General features: G+C 39.0%; 2 protein-coding genes across 3 annotated transcripts; both read left to right on the forward strand.

Annotated features, from left to right (window-relative positions):
- The first annotated feature begins 3,744 nt into the window (after nt 1-3,744).
- On the forward strand, nt 3,745-10,293 carry LOC106656083 (transmembrane protein 62-like). Of its 2 annotated transcripts, none has more exons than XM_014376743.2 (14): nt 3,745-4,234; nt 5,416-5,821; nt 5,942-6,053; nt 6,417-6,554; nt 6,804-7,130; nt 7,520-7,652; nt 8,072-8,227; nt 8,314-8,461; nt 8,577-8,699; nt 8,783-8,864; nt 8,941-9,075; nt 9,141-9,315; nt 9,405-9,632; nt 9,695-9,787. In XM_014376743.2, exons 2-14 carry the CDS (start codon nt 5,627-5,629, stop codon nt 9,765-9,767), a joined length of 2,025 nt encoding a protein of 674 aa, XP_014232229.1. In that variant the 5' UTR covers nt 3,745-4,234; nt 5,416-5,626; the 3' UTR covers nt 9,768-9,787. The 2 variants fall into 2 exon arrangements, with proteins under 2 accessions (XP_014232229.1, XP_014232231.1); XM_014376745.2 differs by having other exon boundaries at nt 3,746-4,234; nt 5,439-5,821; nt 9,695-10,293.
- Nucleotides 10,294-10,510: 217 nt separating this feature from the next.
- LOC106656038 (structural maintenance of chromosomes protein 3) lies at nt 10,511-16,572 on the forward strand. Its single transcript, XM_014376662.2, has 18 exons — nt 10,511-10,705; nt 11,203-11,278; nt 11,361-11,539; nt 11,608-11,766; nt 11,860-12,019; nt 12,104-12,389; nt 12,467-12,641; nt 12,723-12,836; nt 12,915-13,165; nt 13,245-13,700; nt 13,790-14,101; nt 14,182-14,383; nt 14,454-14,744; nt 14,834-15,096; nt 15,157-15,322; nt 15,399-15,540; nt 15,608-15,845; nt 15,918-16,572. Exons 1-18 carry the CDS (start codon nt 10,691-10,693, stop codon nt 16,042-16,044), a joined length of 3,612 nt encoding a protein of 1,203 aa, XP_014232148.1. The 5' UTR covers nt 10,511-10,690; the 3' UTR covers nt 16,045-16,572.
- The last annotated feature ends 1,834 nt before the right edge of the window (nt 16,573-18,406 follow it).

The raw sequence follows: 18,406 nt of genomic DNA on the forward strand, positions 1-18,406 counted from the left end.
CAAATCGACCTAAAGCCTAGATCCAAATTTTGCATCGCGAAAGGAGTTATTATACGAGGCTCCAGCTGCTGCTAAATAAAAGTATCGCAACGCTCGTGTCGTGCGTGAGGTGCAGCGGGTATACATTATAAAATGCAGGTGAATTCGTGGTAGCAACTAATACCTATGTATAAATATTTTTACACAACAAGGACCGCTGCGCACACTCGTATGTACGCGTGCAAAAGGAATTGCGAAAGCGAAATTCCTAATTTAGTGTATTAAGTGCGTTGTGTGCGTCGTGTATAAGTGTAGCGCACTCATCGGCCGTAATATGCTCGTTCGTGCAATTACCCACGAATGAGACATTTCATAGGAAATTTTACGAGATGCGTATGCCTCGATAGTCTTCCAGCCCTTTGAAAGGACTTTTAATCGAAGCTGGGGAAAGGAGACAAAACTTATTGGCATAATACGACAGAGTGGTCTAATGACGACAATTGGTCGATATTACGAGTTGCAACAAAAGTCAATGTGCCTAGCTAACATTCGTATGCAGGCAGAATGGAGCAGTCGAATTGAATCGGCGCTCCTCGCCCGATATTCGGAGCCGCGCGAAAAGTCGCTCGACGATCGGCATCCGATACAAAGGCCAGCAGCAAGGCTCGCGATCGCGTTTTGTACATAGATAGACATAATCATCGGCGGGCACACACAAGTATAAGTGCGCGTCTCGAGGTATTCAGGGCGCTCGAAGTCGTCGACTGCTTGTATAGCAATTGTATAGCGCAGGCGGCGCGAAGGCCGGCCGCGAACGCGAGTAAAAGTGCATGCACAGCAGCAGCAGAGTCAGCGAGTCTGTGCAGCGAACGCGATCGCACACGATCGTGACGATCCCCCCCGGCTCCGCGGAAAGAAAAAGAAGCGCAACTGCAGCCGTATGTACGCGAGTACGTAGTCTTGTATACTATATAGCACGTAATGTAGGTTGTGGCGCGCGATCGGCATCGTGACGTAGGTGCACCTACGGAATAGCTGCGCATAGCATAGCTGCATAGACGAGCGCGCACTGGTATATAGCACAGTGCCGACGTCAAATTATATGCTCCTCGATATGTATACATGCACGCATTATAAATTCGCGTCGAGCCGAGCTGCACACGCACTTATATAGCTCACAGAGTCAATGCGAACGAGCTCTCGGCGCCGTTTTCGAGAGAAACGATGATGAATTTCGCCGGACGGGAAAGTGCGCGCCCGATGTAACGCGCACAGTCGTCCGTGACGCAGGTAAGCTGCTAAACGCATTTGAAAAGTTAGTCGTTGGCTTGCCGCCGCCGAGTAGGTCGAGCCGCGATAAGCGTGAGATCCGACGAAACGAGGATCTGCCGCGCTAATGCTTTCTACCCGTGTATATAAACATGCGTTCGCGAAACGTCTCGGGCTTTTTCTCAGATGCCAATACGCGAAATCCACTCGATTCGACACTCTTTGTCGATGTATCAATTGGAGTTCGGACTCGTTTATTTTCCTTGAGAAATGACATTCGACTCGATAATTTCGATACTTGGCTCCGAGATCGCTGGAAGAAAAAATCGGCCAACTGGCTTTGACTACTCGAGGCTCGCGAATCGAGTAAGTTGGAACGTATAATATCTTTGTGTGCGAGCTAACGAGCCCTTCTTTTATACGCTCGTCGGCTGCAGCTCGCGGCCTCTCAGGGTCATCCTCTCGAGTATAGGACTGGAGTAGTAAGTAGCTCGCGGCAGGAAGAGACACTACCTCGGCAAGGTCGTGCAGCTTTCGCCACTCCATCCCTCTCCCTTTTCTCACGCACACGCACTGACAAGCGGAATACGCAGACAGCATAGGAGCCCGTATCAGCGCTTGATTTATCCACATCCGAGACGGACGCGCGCACCTACCATTATTAATAATAAACTCTCGATGCTTCGCGTTGTTCGATAATATCGCGCGCGCTAGCGCCAGTAATTACGGACTTTTGGCCTTTTCGACGTATATGCGTCAGTCCATCGGTATATATCCGACGCCTACTTGGACGTTCGAAGCGGTTTGCGCAGAAGCGCGAATTATGTGCAAATGAACCTGATATTATTGTCCTTATTGTCTCTATATTTATTCAAAGCTAAGCGGCTAGAAACGCGGTGTCGTAATCCCGAGCCTCAGCTGCACCACAATACTATCGTACGTATTATCTTCCCTTACTGAGTAGTTCTATATACCGAACTGAATGGCTGTGCAGCTTTCACGCGCATATACATTATACAGCCATTCTCATTAATTATAATTAAATGTCTACATAATATGAACACTTGTGACACGCAGTTGGCATGAATTTGACGCTAGGCAAAGACTTACGAATCTATTATATTCTGTAAATTACGATAAAATCTCTATTCTCTCTCTCGCTTTCCATTGTCTCTCGATCGATCAGCCAATACCCGGCTCACGCATACTTATTGCAGTTTGCAATGAACTTGCACGTTGAGCCAGAGCTGCAAGTTTCAGAAAACTTTTCTTTTACAAAGAAACATAGGTCGGCCTTTACCCTTGCACTTTATTTCAATACTTGTGTAGTGCATGTTTAATATAAATTGGAAATTTCTCTATAACGAATGGCTGGATTTTTTTTTAATTGAAAAATGACAGTAGTCACCTATGGCATTGGATCAGAAATAATTGCTAAACTTCTTTAATCGGGTCTTTTGAAAAAAAAATTATTCGTAAGATAAAAGTGTTTATTTTCCGAGAGTTTTAAAGATACTTTGAAAATTCCAAGGTGGCAAGCTTTTCTGCGTACCGCATTAGAAATAAGAAAAAAGCCGCGTGACAAAGCTCAAAAATGAGATTCAAATCAAGCAGGATATGGTCGAGTGCACGAGGCGCAGCACCTATATACCGGTGGCTGGAAACTGCACACAGCTGTAAGTTCGCCCGTAGGGGCATGCGCAAAACGGAAAATCGAAGCTCGCTCTCCGACGCGCTGCACAGGGCGTAGTTCTCGTACGACTAATATATAGATACCAAACACGAGCTCGGCCAGTCGTGTGCGTCGTTAGCCACCCTTTTATGTGATGACGCAGGGCCGCGTCGAATTTGAATTTTAATGAAAAATACCCCAGGACGCGACTAGCTCCATAGGAGCAAGCGAGGGATCTGCGCATCGAAAAGAAAGTAATTAAAAGCCGAATGACTCGTTCGAAACTTGCATCGTTAGTTTTCCCGAGCTTTGGCGAATAACATCGTGCTCGCCGAATGGTTATTGAAAAAAAAAGGTGAATTATTGCTCGGACGGGTTTTAAAAACGAGCACGATTTAAATTTTAAAATAAACGCTCAAAGTTTGCCTCGTGGTGGAGTCGCGCAGATTTCCGCGAAAGAACGTGCTTCGTCGAGCTACTCGAAATCAACTCCCGTGCGCAAATTTCTAGTATATTGTTCTCTCTTTATCGCTCGTAAAAAAAAAGTAATAATATGCGAGCAAAGTCGGTATAGCTGCTATAATTGTACACATACGAATATGCGCGACTATCTATATCTTGTAAAATGTATCGTTACAATTATTTTATAGGTATATAGACGTCCGCTGCGTGCGTATAAGCTACTGTCAAACGGACATGCGCCGAAAGCACAGAGTAGTCCACTAGAAAAGGTGTCTAGTGACTACTACAGTCCCGGAGAGCAGCGGCGTATCGCACCTACTAGTCACGGACACGATGCGGGTAATGAGAGCTTTAAGCACTACTTGGTACTGGGCTGTCTCGGTGTAGGCTGCAGCGATCGAGCGATTCCCGCGCCGCCGACGTCATAGCGCTGCTGCTTCTCAATACGTACGTTATTAATATAGCTATAGCTATCGAGCACGCGCGCATCTGCCAAGGTCCCGAATGGAGCAGAAGAGGCAGAAAACGAAGAGCAGCACAGCGACGACTAGTGCAGCTGCTGCTGCTAGCGGCTTATCGATATGCTCGTGCAGCACGAGCTACTACATGTCATAAGCACACGACGCAGCACTGCGGCCTATTATAATACGACGACGACGATATGCGCCAGCAGAGAAAAGTAGCCGAGATATAGCAGACGCCAGGCAGTAGTTGGCCCAATACAGACGTTACACCTGGTCGCTCGAGTCGCGCTATGAGCCCGATGACCAACACGATGTCTACGTGCCAATTAGTCGTTCTCGTTGGTGCGGACCTTTGGTACTCGTTGGCACGTTGGAGAAACGCTATGAGGTAACGATCTAACGTCTTACACTCTGCCCCACTGTTACGTGTCACTCTCGCTCTCGCACCTCGCGGGCCTCCCCTCGCACTCGTTACTTATAAACCACCAACCTAACCTTTTATTTTGTCCCTGCACAGCCCGACCAAGAGAGATCTCGAGTGAGTACAACACTACCCGCAGTTCGCGTATTTTTCTTTAGCCTTTACATACGTAAGACTCGAACCACGGAACGGAGCTTAGGCCAAGTGTTGGTGCGGCTGGAATCAGCCTTGCCGCGTATCAACTGTCAGCCGTTGTTTTTCTCTCGGCTCATACGCCTAAGCGCGCGGCGGGGGGGAGGACGTCTGCGAGCGACGTGCGCGTCAATAACAATATCGCCATAACTGCAGCTACTGCTCGCGTTGACCCTTCGTTCTTTGACAGTAGCTGCACGTGTGTTGATTGTTTTCTCATTTTTGACATCCGTGTATCGCAGTAGACAATTTTGTCATTTTGGTCGAGGAATCTCTAGTTCGAATGCACTGCATCGTGTCGAGCTCCTTCCGAGTGACGCAATCAACAACACCCACGTTACAATTGATATTACAGAAAATCGGTGTCCGATTCCGACTGCACACGTGCTTCGTGAATAATCGAGGCCTCAGATCTAGATGACGATCTTCGAAACTCGACGATCGATCGCCCGCTTCACTTATGACGTAATTTTCGCTCTATCTGTCCGTCGTGTTTTTTGTCTCCTTTCCACGAGTGCCTCGCGAGCGCACCTGCCTGCAACGTGCGTGCTTCACATGCGTAATAGGTCCGCTATATACATATCTCTGTCGCGCTCTTGTCACTATATAACGCGTTACTACCAGACTAATAACTAATTGTATATTAGCTATGATTTTCAACGTTATTAACAATATTATTATTTTTCATACTCCATCCATTGTTTGTTTCTATGTGTAACATATCTCCAAAAAGAGACCGTAAGAAGCGATGCTCGATATACGAGTCACCTTATTATTATAATATCCGATTAAAATTAACGATTACCTGTCACGTTGATGTAAATATTTTATAATTTGCCGAGGCGTACATAACGCGCGCAGTTGCACTCGTATTCCTGTCTTCCAACTCAATCGTTCGAGCAAACTTGCTATAAAAAATAAGTAACGTCCAAAGTGACACTCGATTTATTTTTTAGATCGTTTTCCTAATGATCGACAGGTACCGAGTCTTTGCTAGGCCTTGAGCTTCGACCCGCACACGCACCCTTGATATCGAGCTTGGATATATAGCGAAAAAGTAATAGAGAGAGATATAGAGAAAGAGGAGGGGACGACAGTCGTCGCCGCCGTCATCGCACCGGTCTGCGCAACGACCAATAAACAGCGATAACAATCCACGCAAGGGACATGAAAATAAGCAAGTTGACCCTATTGGCGCTCATGTTCGCGATGATGCTGTCGATTTTCGTGGCGAACCTCGCCAATATCATCGACTACTCGCAGGCCCTCGAGCCCGTGGCGGGCCTCGAGCGTCGCTACGAGGATCGACCCCGCGAGTACGACATCGGCGGCTCCTACGATCGCCTCATGTGGTTCGTTCAGGTGAGTGTTAACGAAAACGCCCGTCATCTTCGATGAAGCAAGCGCTGCACGAGCGAGCCTCCAGGAGAGGCGCGCCTTTGCGCATTGATCACAATTTCACCTTAACTTGACACGATTCAGATAACGGACATCCACATCAGCATTTTTCGGGATCCGCTGAGGATTACCGAACTCAAGGAGTTCTGTGATGTAACCGTCGGTGCGATAAAGCCCCAAGTCGTACTTGCATCAGGTAAACTTTCCAACACACATAATATAATATTCATTTAGGTCTGCGATAGACTGGCGATTCGTATGCAAATATCAAGTGCGGGCGCGCTCGTACATTGCTCGAATCGATTCGAGCAACAATAACGCGCAATATTTGATCGAGCACGATCCCGATGAGGCCGATACCAAAGTCGACCGCCTCTGGCACGTGTGTGTATTATTATAAACATTGGCGTGGATAAGAAAAAAAGCATGAATCGCGTTCGGCCAGCTTTGGCGTTATAAATAGAAACGGATCGCGTCCGAGTATGTGTAGTGGCATCGATAACGAGCTAACGATCGTTTCGTTTTATGTACTTTTGTTTTTTGTTCATAAACGACGCAGGTGATCTAACCGACGCCAAAACCCTCGACAAAATGGGCTCGAGGCAGTTCGTCGAGGAATGGGTGCACTACAAGAAGGTCCTCGACGACTCCAGGGTCACCGAAAAAACGACCTGGCTCGACGTAAGAGGCAACCACGGTGAGTACACAGGCGCCCCGCATTGCTACCGATATAAAAAGCGTCCGCGCGCACTGGCCATAATCCGATCACGTATCTAGTGCGCTCGACGCCACTGGCTAATTTCCCGAAGCGCATACTGGAACGCGAACGGCTCTCATGGCTCTGTGTCGTATAATAAGAACGATAAAACACGCCGAATGATCGCGAGTATAAAAATAAACTCGATCTGGCGAGCAATTTTTTGCATTTATCGAATGTTGCCCGCAGATAACTTCAACGTCTACGACGAGAAGTCAAAGGAGAACTACTTCGCCAACTACTCGATTCAAGGAGGCAAGCATCCACGCTCGTACATGCATCAGGTGCGCCGTGGCTCGGAGCTTTACTCCTTCGTCGCGATGGACGCCTGCCTCAAGCCAGGACCCAAGAGGCCTTTCAATTTCGTCGGGGCGCTGGACGAGCAGGAGCTCGCGACGCTCCGAGGCCTCATGAACGAGTCGCGCAAGAGCCAAGCGGATCACGTCGTCTGGTTCGGACACTATCCGACCTCCTGCATCGTCGCTCCGTACAAGGGTGGCGCGCGAGCTTTCATTGGTTTGTATCTTATGTCCTTTGTACGGGCACTTTTATGACGAGAGTCGTAAACGAGCCGTAGAAAAAAAAGAACGTGAGCCTCTTCCACGAGACGCGGCGATCAAACCAGTTTTTCGATGGGATAAAATTCAAGGCTCGAACGAGAAACCAGTTTTCGACTCGAAAACTACTCGTCGTTGCAATATCGAGAGGATGAATGCCAACTCTAAAAGCATTTTTGCAAAATATTCAAATTGATCGAGCGTTTGTAAAAGGATCACGGCTAACGCGCCTTTAAAGTCGCACCCGAAAGCCGCGAATCTATTGCGTAACAACGGGGCCGAGATATCAACTAATGAACCTCGAGACCGATCGTGACAAAAAAATAATGGCAATCTTTTAAATTTCAGGCAGTTACGAGGAGAACATAGCTTACTTGTGCGGCCATTTCCACACGCTTGGCGGCTCGGTGCCCAACATGTACAGCCTGCAGAAAGCTGGCTTTCTCGAGCTGGAACTCGCCGATTGGAAAGATAATAGGATGTAAGACACTTGCGCTGTTACATGATTCCATCGGATAACCCATTTAGCACCATCGGACTCAATTTCATACTTGAGCATGACGCGCCTAGCGTAATGAGTTTTGCTTTTTTTCATGTACTTTGATGAAATGCAATTTCATTTTAATTTAAATTCTTTTATTACTTATTCTGTGCTAACCGAGCGGGTTTGATAACAAAAATACAGCGTTTTAAAGGACATCTGTGATAATTTGCTCTATGCTGTTACAATATTTACTGAAAATATATATGAAATGACAATTTTTTTTCATTTTCTAAATTACTTCGGGCAATGAATTCTTAATTCAATTATTAACCGTGAAACAATGGGAAGGTCAATTCCGCATCTATAAAAAGATTGAGCATAGAATAAATTTGATAACTGAATTTTTTATGGAACAGGTACCGACTGGGAGTCATCGATCACGGCCAATTTTCGTTCGTCGATATCGATCATCGCGACTGGCCAGTCGCACTAGTCACCAATCCAAAGAACGCTCAATTTGTGATGCCCCGTAAGGAAAAATTGCAATCAATTATTGACTCAACTCACATAAGGTAAATTAAATGCCAATATAGGCGGTTGACAGAGCTCGATATCGATATATAATTTTCAATTAAACAAAAAATTACTTGATTCGCAGAGTGCTGGCTTTCTCGATCGCAGATATCAAATCTGTGCGGGTTAAAATAAATAATGGCGACTGGATCGAATGCGATCACGTAGAAGGTCCTCTATATGTGACAAATTGGAATACCTCGGATTATAAGACTGGCATTCATGACATTCACGTAATGAGAACAACTACTACTAGTTTTTTTTTATCCTACCTCATACTGACTTACCTTTATTTTCTGACTCACCTTGCTTCGATATTTTGGCTAAATACATCAATTACTTTTTCAGTTGAAAGTTGTAGATGATGAAGGTAGAGAAAAAACGATAACGCAGCCATTTTCCTTAGATGGAAGTCGATTGGCATTTCGTATTTTACCTAGAATTTTACTTATGTATGACATCGGTTGTATAGTAAGTATTCGATCTATTTGTTTCAAACATCAAATGCAATTTTTGAAAATTCGTCAAATATCATAAAAATGTGTTTATTTCAGTTTCAAATGTTTTTCTTGATACTTTTTGTAATGGTGATATTACCTTTATGTATTTTACGTATATGTCATCATACTTTACAGTGTAAGTAATTTATTTTCTCATTGACAGTAAAATGAATTTAAGGAACTATAATCATTACATATTATTGCTTGTACAGCTGTCTGTGGTATGAAAGGACGACCAAAGTCACGTGTAAAATTATTTAACTGGTGGCTTAGAAGCCATTGGATTTTAGCAACTGTTGATCGTTTGTTTTTCCCCTTAGTTTTGTATGCTGTTTATTTACTGTTTGGTAAGTTTTTTATATTCAATAATCTTCTATAGAAATTCTCATTGCTTATACATTTTCTATTGAAGGGCCTTGGATAATAGGAGAAATAATCGACAATCACACTGGAGTAGTGTTTGCGTGGGGAACATATGTTGGAAAAGCCTTTTTGCCCGGATCGTTTACATACGCCTATGGGTTCTTTCAACTACTTTCTTTTCATTTACCATTGACTATTATGGTAGCGCATCGTGTAAATAAAAGGTTGGTACTTGAAAATGACTTTTAGTGATACTTTACTTGTTTGTTAATACATGAAAACATTTTTTAATACGGTTTTTAATTTTTAACAGGCTACAAAGTATAGAGAATCCTGAAACAAAGTCAACAAAATTTTACTGTAAACTGTGGGAACATGTGCCATTTATTTTTTTAATTCTTCTGCAATTAAGCATGATATACTTTTTCTGGCTTGCTTATGGAACCATAGCAGCCATCCTGTGCCCCTTGCGAACTTGGAGTATGTTACTTGCTTTTTATCTGTGGTATCAAGTTTATAAAATGCCTAGAGAATGCCTAAGGTAATATTTTCAAATACTTTAAGTGAAGTTCATGAATATTTAGAACTTATTTGTTTTTCCAGGTCTGCTGCTAAAGTTTGGTGCAAACATGGATGTTTCGAAGAAAAAAGTCGACGCATCAGCCGAAACGATTGAAAGTACACTAACAAATGAAAGCAATACTGTACAAAAACTTTGATATTTTTTAAGTTATTTTATCTATCCAAAGTTATACAAACTCAAAGTATCAATGATTTCGCAATCATGTAAATTAAGATAAGCAAACTGTCTTCTTAAACTGTTGTAAACTCTGACTATTTAGTAGAAAAAATGTTTTATCGTTTAATTTTCAAGTTTTACAAAAGTGTTACAAATGATACAATTTGTAAAAAAAACTTGAGATTATTCAATATATTATAAAACAATTAGTTTTAATGAATCAATGGACTTTAATGTGTGCTATAAAAACATTTTTTTGAAGCATTTTAATGAGACTAAAGATGTATTTTAATAATCATAAAACTACTTAAAATCATTCAACTTTCATGAGATTTAATCTTACAACTTCATTGTAATAGTTATAGATGTTCGTTGGAGCATTTTCCTCTCACCAAAAATGATATTTTTTTAACAGAATGTATTATACAAAATGTTTAGTAAATAAATGTATATTGTGAATTAATAATGTTTTTGAGTCTTACTTTACTAAATTTTAATTAATTCATATTAAATAATGAATATTCATATGCATTTAAATTATAGCGGGACTCAAGCTTTACGAAACACAAAATAATACTAAAAAAAATGTATTCTTTTACACTCCCGCGTAAACATAGGAAATTTTGCGGCAATAAACTACCTCAGGTTGGTATCATTGTGCTGTCGGCTTGGTCAGCAGCCTGAAATGTTACAGCGCAGCAGAATTGTCTGAATGGCGGCGTTTCTTTTAACGCGCGATGAAATTTTTGGCATAAAAACAAAATAAAGCCAGTGTTTTCAGTGTATAGTACTAAAGTTTTTCGAAATTATTTGTGACGTTTGTTTAAAAAAATGCTCATTTGACTTGATAAACATCAATCATGTACATCAAACAGGTGATTTTATTTCGTTCATAGTGCTATCTGTTGCTCAGAAATAGCACCGATTTATCATAGTGCATTGTTTTTGTTGCTCCAAACAAGTAGTTAATGTTTATGTTTTGATTATGAAACTGTTGAATATTTTGAAATAAACTTCTATATATACCTAAATGATATAATTTAAGTAATTTATACGAAGTAAACAACGGGAGTTCTAAATAATAGAAATAAAATAACGGATACTTAACAAAAATTTTACGTTTTTACTTAGTTTCACTTGGATTGAAAACACATTATACCCATAGAAAAACAAACGAAACTCTTCGATGACAGTAGTTTATCGATTTAATTATTTGCAACTGCAAAACCGGTTCATTTTTCTGAAAAATATTCTGCATCATAACATAACCTACATGAATGTTTACAATTGTCAACTTGTTATCATAACATTAAAAATAAAAATTTATTTAAAGTTGAATTAAATAAATTGTAAAAAATGCGTTTTTTTTAAGGTGATTATTCAAGGATTTAAATCCTACAGGGAACAAACAGTTGTCGAGCCATTCGATCCTAGACATAATGTTGTTGGTAGGTCTACTTTCTAAAAGTATTCTTTACTTTGTCAAAGTTTATGTTAAAACATTCAGTATATTAAAATGTAAATTTGTAGTTGGCAGAAATGGTTCTGGAAAAAGTAATTTTTTCTATGCAATTCAATTCGTGCTCAGCGATGAATTTTCTCATTTGCGACCAGAGCAACGTCAAGGTTTGCTTCATGAAGGTACAGGACCCAGGGTAATATCAGCTCATGTAGAAATTATATTTGACAATGCTGATGGCAGATTACCTGTAAGTATCCTTGCATGTTTTAATTAATACTAAATTGTTTTATTAAATATTATCATTTCATTAATCAGATTGATAAAGATGAAGTCTACCTTAGAAGAGTTATTGGATCTAAAAAAGATCAGTATTTCCTTAACAAAAAGATTGTGACGAGGAGTGACGTTATGAATCTTCTTGAATCAGCTGGGTTTTCAAGATCTAATCCTTATTATATTGTCAAACAGGGAAAGGTAATTTCTTGCATTTAAATATATTTTTATGAATTATTATACCATTATTTTGAAATAAATTAATTTTCTATCAATCTGAAATATTTTTTTTAGATTAATCAAATGGCTACAGCACCTGACTCTCAAAGATTAAAATTACTGCGAGAGGTTGCTGGCACAAGAGTTTACGATGAAAGAAGAGAAGAATCAAAAGCTATTTTGAAAGAAACTGAAGGCAAAATTGAAAAAATTCAAGATTTCTTGCGCACAATAGGTAGACTAATATGAAAAAATGTCATTAATATCTATTTTTAACGTTATTCTAACATTATATTTTAATTGTTTTTTTTGTTAATAGAGGAAAGATTAGAAACTTTGAGAGAAGAAAAAGAAGAACTCAAAGAGTACCAAAAATGGGATAAACAAAGAAGAAGCTTAGAGTATATAATTCATGAACGTGAACTGAAAGAAAACAAGCGTAAATTAGAAGAATTGGAAAAATCTCGAGAAAGAAGTGGACAAGAACAAGCTAGTTTGACTGCAGAAGTAAAAAATGCCCAAGAAAAAGTAAAAGCGGCTACTAAAAAACATAAAGAAGCTAAGAAAGAAGCTCAAACTGCTAAAGAAGAGCGTGATACTTTGAGGTACTATTTTAGTTATTATTAAACTATTCTTTTTACAAAAATGAAATATAATTAAATGACTTTTATTTATGTTTCAGTGCTGAGCAACAGCAACTTTTGAAAGAGAAAACCAAACTCACATTTACAATAAATGATTTAATGGAAGAAGTTAGAGGCGATAACGACAGTCGTAAAAGAGCAGAAGAAGAATTGAATAAATTAAAAAGTCAAATTGCTGCTAAAGAAAGTGAATTAGAAAGTATAAAACCTCAGGTAAGCTTATTGTTGTATTATTGCAATTTGTACTAAAAAAGCAAACATCTTTTGAATGCTTCTGAATTTTTGATTGAATAGTACGAAGAAATGAAACGTAGAGAAGAAGAAATTACAAGAGAACTGGCATTAAAGGAGCAAAAAAGGAAAGAACTATATGCAAAACAAGGAAGAGGAAGTCAGTTTACTTCAAAAGTAAGTTGAACAATTTTCCTAATTTTTTTATTAAATTTTTTCTTATCTAATATTTATCTATCTTTAATATCTCCCCAGGCCGAAAGAGATAACTGGATTCAGCAAGAGTTGAAACAATTGAATAAACAAATAAAAGATAAAGAAGACCATGAAAAGAAAATTTCAGAAGATTTAAAAAAAGATGAAGAAAAACGAGTAACGCTAGATAAAAAAATTCAGGAATATACTCGAGAAATGGAAAGACAAAAAACGTCTATTGATGAGCATAATAAACAATATTATGACTTGAATAAACTAAAAGACCAATGTCAAGCCACTCGCAAAGAACAGTAAGTTTAACAGATAATTAAAATTATTATCTTAATATTCGCGTACATAGTTTTTAAAAGTACGGATTTTTTTTCTAAGGTATCGCCAGGAGAGTATTTTGCAATTGAATTTATCTGGATTGAAAGAAGATTTGGCAAAAGCTGATCAAAGTTTGAGATCTATGGCTGGAAAACCAATTCTCAATGGTAGAGACAGTGTTCGTAAAGTACTTGATACTTTTAGAGAACGTCCAGATATGTCCAAAGAAGTGGGTAGTTATTATGGACCTGTGATTGAAAACTTTGACTGTGACAAAAGTGTGTACATGGCTGTTGAGGTAACAGCTGGTAACAGGCTCTTCCATCACATTGTTGAAACCGATAAATTTGGTACTAAAATTTTAAAAGAGATGAATAATCAATGTTTGCCTGGAGAAGTTACATTTATGCCTCTCAATCGATTACATGTAAGACCAATTGACTATCCAAAAACTCCAGATGCGATCCCCATGATTTCAAAACTTAATTATGATCAGAAATATGACAAAGCTCTCAGGTACTACTCAGATACTACTTTAACTAAATTATTTATAAATAAAATTCACAATTGTCACAAATTTATAACGAATAATATTTATATTGCAGATACATCTTTGGAAAGACTCTGATCTGTCGTAATCTAGAAGCTGCAACGAGTTTGGCTAGAACATCCGGACTTGATTGCGTGACTTTGGAAGGTGATCAGGTGTCATCAAAAGGTTCCTTGACTGGTGGTTATTTCAACACTTTGAGATCACGTTTAGAAATACAAAAAAACAGATCAGAACTTATGTCTCAAATTAGTAAGATGGAAAGTGATTTGGCCACTTTGAAAGAGGAAATTAGGAATGCTGATCGTAATATCAGTTCTTATGTGAGTGAAATGCAAAGGACAGAAACTAAAAATAGTAAAGCTAGGTAAGTGGTTTTTTAAATTTTTTAGATTTAACAAATAAAACTTGTAATCTCTATAATTTAATTTATTTATTTATTTATAGAGATATATATGACAAAATGAAAGGTGAAATTCGTATAATGAAAGAAGAACTGAGTGCAATCGAAAGATACAGAGTACCAAAAGAAAAGAGCTTGCAGCAATGCAAATCTAATTTAGAAGCTATGACTGCTACAAAAGAAGGTTTGGAGAGTGAGTTACATCAAGACTTAATGGAACAACTATCAGTTGCAGATCAACATCAAGTAAGTGTGAATTTTACAATTATTGTATAATTAATGAAGGTAAACATTCAATTTCTTATCATTTTATTAGGTTGACAGCCTTAATGATGCTATTAGGCGTCTAACGAAAGAAAATAAAGAAGCTTTTGTTAAAAGAATGAAGCTTGAAGCTGAAAAAAATAAACTTGAAAATCTTCTGACCAACAACTTGGTCAGAAGAAAAGATGAGCTCGTTCAAGCTTTGCAAGAAATTTCAGTGGAAGATCGTCAAAGATTGCTTGAAACTTCCAAATCTCAATTGGCTGAAATTGAAAAAAGATTGTTAAAAAACCAAGCTGAATTCAAAACGCAAAACGAAAAAGTAGCGGCTGCAGCTAAAAAGGTAGATATCAATGAAAATTATCGCACAAGAAAGAATTTGATTTGATAAAAATGACTCAATCTTGTCCCTATTGTGTTCTGATTTATTAGCAAAAAGCAGAAGCTGCTGAAGTTGAACAGTGGAAAGGAAAAGAAAAAGAGGCACAAGAAAAAATGGATTCAGACGCTAAAGACTTTGAAAAATTAGCCAGTAAAATGAACATGTTGCAACAAAATATCACAGAATGCACCCAAAAGATAACAGAGCTTGGCGCCCTTCCGAACAAAGAATCATACGCTAAATTCAGTAGCATGACGACAAAACAACTATTTAAAAAAATGGAAGAGGCAAATGGTCATCTAAAAAAATACAGGTACAGCAATTAATAATTTGAAATTTTACATGATACTACATGATATTTCTATTTTTATAGTCACGTAAATAAAAAAGCTTTGGATCAGTTTATGTCATTCAGTGAACAAAAAGAAAAGCTGATGAAAAGAAAAGAAGAGCTAGACAGAGCTGATGAAAAGATTAAAGAACTCATGTCAGTTTTGGAGCTGAGAAAATGTGAAGCCATTCAATTTACTTTTAAACAAGTATGAAATTTATCCAATATTAGTGGATATTTATAAGTTGTATGCATTACTAATAGAGAATGTGACTTTTTTTTAGGTGAGTAAATATTTTTCTGAAGTTTTCAAAAAACTTGTACCATCTGGGCATGCACAACTTGTGATGAAGACAGCTGATGGTGAAGACGATGGTAGTACTATACTTCCTGAACAAGCTGATTCTGATCGTTTCATAGGAGTTGGTAAGAACGCACTTGATTTTTTCATTAAAAAATTAATGAATTGAAATAATTGAACTCTTAAATACAGGTATCCGAGTCTCATTTACCGGTCAAAAAGGTGAAATGCGAGAGATGAATCAATTGTCAGGAGGTCAGAAATCTCTGGTAGCCCTGGCAAACATCTTTGCAATTCAAAAATGTGATCCTGCTCCCTTTTATCTATTTGATGAAATTGATCAAGCGCTAGATGCTCAACACAGAAAGGCTGTAGCTGATATGATTCATGAACTTAGTTCTGACGCCCAGTTCATCACTACCACTTTCAGGTAAATAATTTTCAAGGAGAAAATTATTTTTCTCCAAGAAACTTTATGTTAAATAAACCAATTTTTTTTCAGACCTGAATTGCTGCAACACGCAAATAAATTCTACGGAGTCAAATTCCGAAATAAGGTTTCTCACGTTGAGTGCGTAACAAGAGAAGAAGCCGCCGATTTCGTAGAAGATGACCAAACTCACGCTTGAATAAAAAATTATTTAAACCTGGACGTTCTCTATCATCTACCTAAGTGCGTCCAAATTTTTTATGTTTTTAATTTAAGAAAGGACAAAAAATACTATTTTAAAAAAATATAAATTAAAATTGTAAAGGTTAGATAACTAAAAATTATCATAGTTTAGTTAAAACAAGTAGCATATCGGATTTTTAGTTTTAAGTTATTCATACTGTAAGCTTGACGAATTTATATAAAATCCGACTTTTTTGTTGTTCTTAAAATTTCAAAAAAATTCAAACTCAGTGCAGAAATCAATTGTGTATAAATGCTGCGATTTTTTGTTCATGAAAAAGTTTCTTTAGAAGGAACCAGGTCTCACATTAAAAATCAATTTTGTCAAACGTTTGATTATCATGTTTTTGTTTTCTAATAGTACTGTCCTATTTTTATACATAGATATTATGTCTTCTCAAAGTTTTGAATCACAATTTTGTACATTCATATTCAGTGTAAGTTGATACAATTAAAAATCTTAATATGATACAAAACACAAGTATATTGTTCTTTTCACTAATTGAATTCCTCATTTTTAATTATTTTTCAAAACCAGTTCACAGTCGCGTTGATTTAAGTAAACTTGGTATTGAAATTACAATTATAACTAATTTCCTAATGACGAGGGACATTTTTTCTGAAAAATTTTTGAAGGTGGCTCGTTCTTTGCAAGGTTCTATTACGCAGCATAGATGTGGTCAAACTACGCATAATGCAACGTGCTTCGTAAAGCACGTGTAGAACATGGAACAGCTGTCACATTCCAATTACTAGTTAAGAATTTATAAAAATCTACAAAAGTACAATGAGATAAAAGCTGTAGCACTTGAAATTTTGAATTCCAAGGACAGTATCTTGCATTGAATTGAAATCAAAATATAACTTTCTACGCCATCTCTTTTAAGCATCGAAAACCCTGTATCGATACTCATAAGTAATATCGCTGGAAAACTTACAACCTTTACTACCAAAAAATGTTTATTTTGATCTGTCCTAACATCTTTAGCGATTTTAATAAAGAAAAAAATTTGACCTGACAAAAGAGATGGTGTGAAATTTTGATTTCTTTTTTTTTTTTATTCCGTCGGAAACCCCATATTTTTTAAAATTAAATTAAGGGAGTATCAATGAATCATTCATAGTATACGTTTTATTTGCATGCTTGGGTTTATCGAATGTTGACCTTCATCATGAGAATCGGTACAACAAATTTTGGTAGCTTTAACTCAGCGTCAAAGAAATGACGTCACGATGAACCCGATTAATTTCGTCCGAGATAAATCAAAAATCGTATAAAAACGAGACGCAACATGACGAAGCAGCAGAGCATGAGAGTACGATAATCGAAGAACCTGTCCCGATGGACTCCGCGGAAAAATGCAGCCCTCCGCGCCGCTCGCACTTTCTCGCCGAATGTGTGCCAAAAGCCGAAAAGGTCATTGTCCCGTACGTGCAGAATAATATACGCACGATCGCGCTCGTACGCGCCTCGAAGGATGCTCCTTTCCCAGGTACGCGCTGTTTAGGCATGTGCATTATACATGGAGTCGCGCAAAATAGTCGCGGAGGCAATGTTACACGCGCTGCTGCTCCTATATGCGGTGCACGAAAGGAGCGCATTTATTGATTGCAGCTGCTGGCTGAGCTGTTACTGGGCCGCCGCTCGGGCATGGTCTGCTGCTGCTCCCAACGTGCAACGACGTCACAGGCGACCGTCGGATCACGCCACATCCCCCACCTGTACCTTCGCGTCATCCCATTGGTTCTGCGAATCTCGTGGATGTGTATCTCGCGTGTACCCGTGCATATACTCACACACATATAATACACGGCTGGCAAAGCTCGTAACCCTTTTCGCCGATGCGAATGTTGTACGTTGCTCTTGCCGCCTGCAAACCGTCGTCTGTCTGTATTTGTACACATTCTCAAGAAAGAAAATCGCGTGCGTTGGATCGCGGCTCTGTGACGGCTGTATAATAGCAATAGGTATCAAACACAAGATCGTGGCTGCTGCGTCTTGGACGTTTCGATAAACGACCAACGAATTCATTTGGAATCTTACCTAACTATTGTAATCTCGAGCAAAGCCGACTCTGTGTCATTTGTTTACGAACTTATCGCGGGTATAGTTTGAAAAAGATCAGGATGACCAGCCACTTCTCGACAACTGCAACGGCAAGTTTATATCGCAAGTATATTTTATAACATTAGCTCTCGTCTCGACGCAGAAAAAAAATATATTCTCCTGTGTTTTTCCTCGTTGAGCTGATAATTAACAGTATATGTGAGTGAGTTCATATTGTGAGTGACTGGCTGAAGCTCGGCGAGCGCAATTA

The sequence above is a fragment of the Trichogramma pretiosum genome, unplaced genomic scaffold (genome assembly GCF_000599845.2).
Source record: "Trichogramma pretiosum strain Unisexual culture from Peru unplaced genomic scaffold, Tpre_2.0 scaffold7, whole genome shotgun sequence".
Taxonomy (NCBI): Eukaryota; Metazoa; Arthropoda; class Insecta; order Hymenoptera; family Trichogrammatidae; genus Trichogramma; species Trichogramma pretiosum.

Bases quoted from the DNA above. Each gene is read 5' to 3' on its own strand.
- LOC106656083 (XM_014376743.2), top strand. From the start codon at position 5,627: ATGAAAATAAGCAAGTTGACCCTATTGGCGCTCATGTTCGCGATGATG. The intron at 8,462-8,576 runs GTAATGAGAACA...TTACTTTTTCAG, and splicing joins CTGGCATTCATGACATTCAC to TTGAAAGTTGTAGATGATGA. The intron at 9,076-9,140 runs GTAAGTTTTTTA...TTTCTATTGAAG, and splicing joins TGCTGTTTATTTACTGTTTG to GGCCTTGGATAATAGGAGAA.
- LOC106656038 (XM_014376662.2), top strand. The intron at 12,020-12,103 runs GTAGACTAATAT...TTTTGTTAATAG, and splicing joins AGATTTCTTGCGCACAATAG to AGGAAAGATTAGAAACTTTG. The intron at 14,102-14,181 runs GTAAGTGGTTTT...ATTTATTTATAG, and splicing joins ACTAAAAATAGTAAAGCTAG to AGATATATATGACAAAATGA.